The 5593-nt window shown below is 46.4% G+C and overlaps 1 protein-coding gene across 1 annotated transcript in view; it reads left to right on the forward strand.

Annotated features, from left to right (window-relative positions):
- The window catches only part of CUNH4orf48 (chromosome unknown C4orf48 homolog), a 27689-nt gene extending 22510 nt beyond the window's left edge, over positions 1–5179 (forward strand). The window contains exon 3 of the mRNA XM_019526450.1: positions 3276–5179. Coding sequence (XP_019381995.1) covers positions 3276–3341 — 66 coding nt within the window. The 3' untranslated portion in view covers positions 3342–5179. The remainder of the gene's footprint in view (positions 1–3275) is intronic.
- The last annotated feature ends 414 nt before the right edge of the window (positions 5180–5593 follow it).

The following is a 5593-nucleotide window of genomic DNA, read 5'->3' on the forward strand; positions in this document are numbered from 1 at the left end:
TCAGGTGATCAGTCTGATCCGGCCTACGCTTGTGATTCTTCCTTCGGTGTTCTGCAAACGAGGTTACCTCCAAAATGGGACTGTAGGTTACAGTTTTTACTGGGTGAGTTGCTGTCTTGGGCCCCTCCTACCCAAACCTGTCACTACTCCCAAATTTGGGCTCAGATTTTTTACCCAACAGATTCCTTTCCTGGGTCTTCTTTGGAAAATTTTCCACATCACCACTGTGACCTCTTGCCAACCCCTTTCCAAAAGTCCCTAGGTTTTGATCTCTCGGAGCGTTTGCCCAAGGGTCACTTTTAGGTTAACTTTGTTAAAGGCCTCTAGAGAGAAAATTAAAAAACCAAGACATTCAGCACGTTCGCTGCAAGGCCTCTAAAGATAAAATTCAGAATCAAGACATTCACCACTTAGGCGAAAACAAGCAATGACCCTAGATAAAATGATGAACCTTGTCTTTTTTTCTAAACTGGCTAATGGGTATTTATTACAAGCATTCAAACTATTACATTCAATATGACAAAGCCCTTTTTTGATGGAAAGATTAAAGGAAAAATTGGGGAGTGGGGAACACATTCTAGTCCTGCCCAGGAAGGGCAACATTGACCCTGTGCGGGGAGCTAGCACAAAGCTTGTGTGTCACTTACCCGACAAAACAGGGCTTATGTTAGAATGATGCATAGGACAGGAAGGGGCCACCTGCATATCTGCCTCCAAAACATGTGAGTTAGTGTCTGTTGTTCATGTGTATAGCATCTGCACATACAAGCCCTCCTTATGGGCCAGGAGCACTAAGAGCTCAGTGTGGTACAAATACCTCACAAAAGAAATGGTCCCAGCTGCAAGGAGCTGCTGGTATGAGCATAAGACAAAAGACAGCAGGTGGTGACAGACAGAGAAGGGGAGTGAGGGAGCATGGAGACCAGTCTGGTAAGCAGAGACTGTGCTAATACTACTACCCAGCTATCTCCAAGATGTCTGAAGGCACCCAACAAAGGAGAGTTAATGAGTGAGCCCTGTTAGCTCATGGGGTTATTTGATTGCCAGTTAAACTATCAAGCACGTCTTTAAAGGTAAATCTTCTGGAGCACTACTAATGTTCTAAAGCAGGGGTGTCCAACTCATTTGGCCCCCGTGGGCCAGATCCAGACCCACCTCCAGCAGTGGGGCTAGTGGATGTAGCACCAACCTGTGCTGCTGCCAGGGCTGCTCTACTGGCTCAGGGAGCCCCAATGCTGCCATTGCTCACCCCGCCACTGCTGAAACGTGTCTCCAGCAAAATCCATACTCATGATTTCAGTGGCTGGACAACTGATTGAGTCAACCCCTGCAGCTCTCCGAGCTGCTACGTTGCCTCAGAGAGCCATGGGGACTGCTGCTGCTGCCCCAAATTTCTAGCCCCTCCAGGAGCCTCATGTGGATTCCCTGGGCCCGTGGCGAGTCCCTCGGCCTTGCCTGGCTCAGGCATAGGGGGCAGCCCAGGCTGCGGTGCATGAAGCCTGTCCCACCACCCCCAGGCACGCAGCACTCCACTTCCTAGCACCCTGGTGGTGGCAGCTCCTTCCAGCTACCACTGCCAGTGTTGCTGCCACCACCAGACACAGCCCTGCTGTCTGGGTACCCTGGCCTATCCACCCCACATCCACGACCGGGGGCACTGGACAGAGCGGGTAGGCAGACAGGGTCTCTGTGGAGACTGGACCAGGACCCCCATGCACAGGGTGTGCTTGGCTGGTCATATGGGATGGGGCTTCAGGCAGGTGGAGAGCAACAGCCAGGAGCTAAGCAGGTGGCTGGGGCTGGGACTGGGATCGTAGGGTGGTAACAGTATGGGCCACATAAGGTCAGAGTGGATCGTGGCTGTGCCCCAGGCCCTGGCCTTGCACTTTCAAGGCCCCCTGATCCTGGCCTGCCTGTCCTGCTCCTGGACGCTTCTCCCTGCCTGCCTGCGGCCCCATCCCATCTCCCGGCTAAGTGCACCTTGCCACGGAGACCTTGCCTGCCTGCCCCATCCAGACCACTTATGGAGTTTGGGTAAGCTGGCAGCGGAGGGGGAAGGATTGCTGATGTGGCCTGCAACAGCTCACTAAACCTCCCTAAGTGGCCTTCTAGCCCAATAGTTGCCCACCCCTGGTCTGAAAGCTTTTATCTGGGAGCAAACGTTAGCAGAGCATCTATACTCAGTTGTCTTCCCTGTGGTAAATGTAGTTCTGCCAACTCTAACAGTTTTGTCATGAGTCTTCCTCTGTTGGTCTCAGATCCTGAAATTCCTGCAACTATGGGATTATGGGCATGTCCACAGAGTACAGTACAGAGTACGGTGCAGTGCAGAGATACCGGAAACAGTATTGCTGCATAGCCCTGGCAGACCACTGTACTGATGGACGGTCCTGAGAAGCAGGGCTAATTAGCCTGGGCAGAGTGCCAGGCCAATGCAGCTCTACAGCTTCCCAGACCTGAGCAATCTCACTCAGAGCTGGATTGGGTGTCCCTGCATTATGCCATGCAGACATGCCCTCTGCCGACATTTCAGCTTCAATTAATTTTAAAAAAGCAATGCGTTTTTAATCCCAGCAGTGTCTAATCCCATCTCTTTAACTGACTGTGAAAGCTCAAAAGGCAGAAGGCAAATAACAAAACGTTATATATTTTAAAGATCTCTGATTCTTAAGCCAGCTTCACAATTTTGGAATGCTTGGGGCTGGCAATACTGGTATTGGCAATACATGAATCCAAACTAAAGTTGGCCTACAGACCATCTCTGTGATCTAGATATGCCTGAAATGAGCCAGATTCAGAAGAGCTGGTTATATGGAGAAGCTGATTGACTTCAGTGGACTTATTCTGAATTAGCACAAGTGTAAGCAAGAGCAGAATGGGCTGTTGCACACACTAGTTGGCACAAGCCCATGCTACTGCTCTGGGCACATCAATAACAGGAAGGCATCAACTGACTAGGAGGAATGAACAGTGTGGCCTTTGCCCAGAATTTATAAAAAGACATTTCAGTAAATTCTCACAAGCCCTTCAAGGTAATAGCAGGTTGAAAACACTGAATGTTTTCTGTGCAGTGTTTTCTATCTCTCTCTCAGTTTTGAACATACTTATTTTGTAGCATTTTTCCTGGTAAGTGACCACAGAAACCAGCTATAATAAACAAGTTTTCTCATTTTGCAGAGTGCCGAGTTATAGCAGAGCAGTGGGATTAGAGCTAATCAATTATATATTCCTTTACAATGACATATTAAATTCCACAATTTACTGTTCTTTTGCAGACAGAAACCCTCCTCCTGAGAGCAGAGAAGAGAGGCCTTTGTGATTGCTTTCCTGCAATGCACTGAAACAAGCGCTGGGAAGTAGCCAATGGACATTACTCATTTTTAAAATGCTATTCAGTAAACTACAGACAGATTTATTGACTACAGGTTGCATTACACTGTAAGGAAAACAATACTTTATCTCAACAGATACTGCTGAGTTAGAGCTTTTTTGCTTTGACACATTTGATTGTAATTGCGTCTGTTGTCACACATGCTGAAATGTCAAAGAAGAAACAGTGTCAAAGTCTTTACTTACATAAAGCCTGTAAGTTAGATTTCCATTTAAAAAAAAATCTCAAGCCAAACTTTACCTTTGGATGCTCAGGCAATGTCCTCCGTAGATATCAAATGGCATCAATCCATTAAAATCAATGGAATGACATCATTTCTCTCCAGCCAGGGATCAGGTCATAGGCTTTTTATTGGACCTCCCTGATGATTCAGTGGTGTGATTAGTGACAGGACATGGCCCTAAGTATCCCACTGGAGGTTACTTTGCAATAAAGTTCAAGTTAACAGTCATTCACAAGAGGTCTTGATTTTAAGAGGTGAAACAGTGTCTACCACTTGCTGCTTTGCTGTGTAGATAGAGCAGTTACCTGTAACGATATAATTATAGAAGTTGTAACAACAGGCCACCATTTTGTGTGCACAGCTATTGTATTTTGCACCACTAGCTTCTGCAGAGCCGTACAGTAGATGTGGGGGTGGGGATTTATTTATTTAGTATCTTACACAATCAGCAACATTTGGATGACAACTGCCTCGTGGCTTTGCAGGAGGTTTATGCCAACATTTTCTAAAGAAGCATCCTCCATTAAACAGATCATGAATTGGCTAGAACCATTCTCAATAGTCTCCTTCAGTGAGTTTCAGACGAGGGTCCACGTAATGTATATTAATTACTTGCATCCCTTGCCAGCCTTATTGTGAGGAATATGCAAGGGGCACTAAACTGCTGCTTAGTACATGTGTGGGCCTTCTGCCTAAGCCTGGCTTCACACTAGGATCCTAGTGTGGGAAGGTGCCAATTGTTTGTGTTCTGCCAAGTGATGCAGCTGAGTGCCATCAATTCCCCGTAAGAGAAACAGGAGCTTAGCAGGAGGTAGGCAGATGCTTGCAGCACTGGGATCTGTTACTCACTGAAAATAGAAAGTGACTTCGTCCTAGTTCGTTCCCCTCTTTTTTTTTTGTTAGGCAGATCCCTCACGGAAGCATCTTAGAATTTAATACACTTTCTACAGGGTTTTTTTTTTCTTTAAACTATCCTGTAGGAAGTAATCAAGAGAGGACCTTGTCTCTTCTGAAGAATTCAACAGGTTGGTTTAAGACCTCTAGAGAAAGGGCAGCACTGCACGAGACAATATAGCTTTCAGTGTAACATTGTTTAATGTTGTTATTAATTCCTAATGAACTGTTCTTATTGTTTAATTCCTAATTAATCCAATAGCATCTTCTTAGCAGGGACTTGTGGCCGCTCAGGAACACTGGGCTCCTATTCATCTTTTTTTACAAGTGAAACCAATTAGCTTTTAAACATTGATTGTATCAATGTCTTTATTACTTACCTCTGTATCACATGGATATAGCAAATGGAAAAATGCTAATGTTGGACTTGCCTCCTGTGACCTGGTGTCACCGGGGTGGCAGGCAGTGACTGGACTGTTAAATGTGTTTTGGAGAGAATGGAAGATGAGGGATCACAGCCCGGCTGTAATTAGAAAACTGCTTTGGATCTCAAGTCTTGACAGCTTGCAGGAGGCTTCTTGTCAACAATTCCCAAGGGGTGCAACCGACTCACTTGAGACCCTGCCACCAAACACAAACATCCTGTTACGCATCTCCAGCAACTAGTATTTAAAACAACATGACCATGTATAAATGATGCCTTGATTTTGAATGTCCTCTCAATGCTGGAGGATGCTAAAGGGCTCAATCCTGCAGTTCTTATTAAGCATGAGGTAGGATTCAGCCTTACGGAGAAGACTGCCGTTAGGTCTGTGCATCGCTGAAATCCTACTCAAGCACTGGGGACAAAGCAGGATTTAAGTGATGTAGGAGTTGCACAGAGCTCCATATCACCCTGTGAATTCAGTCAGGGCCAGGCCTGATCGAAAGCTTTGGGATTGGGCCGCAGTTCCTCAAGGAATGGAAAGCTTACACCTTCCCTCAGCCTTTATATTTCACTGCCAGTGTGCAACACACCCGGCACCTTTTTATCCTCTGCAGGGCATCAGGAACCAATACCCACTGAGCTTTATCACGCTATCCTC

Source organism: Gavialis gangeticus, unplaced genomic scaffold (assembly GCF_001723915.1).
Source record: "Gavialis gangeticus isolate Ggan-Ray unplaced genomic scaffold, GavGan_comp1, whole genome shotgun sequence".
Classification (NCBI taxonomy): domain Eukaryota; kingdom Metazoa; phylum Chordata; order Crocodylia; family Gavialidae; genus Gavialis; species Gavialis gangeticus.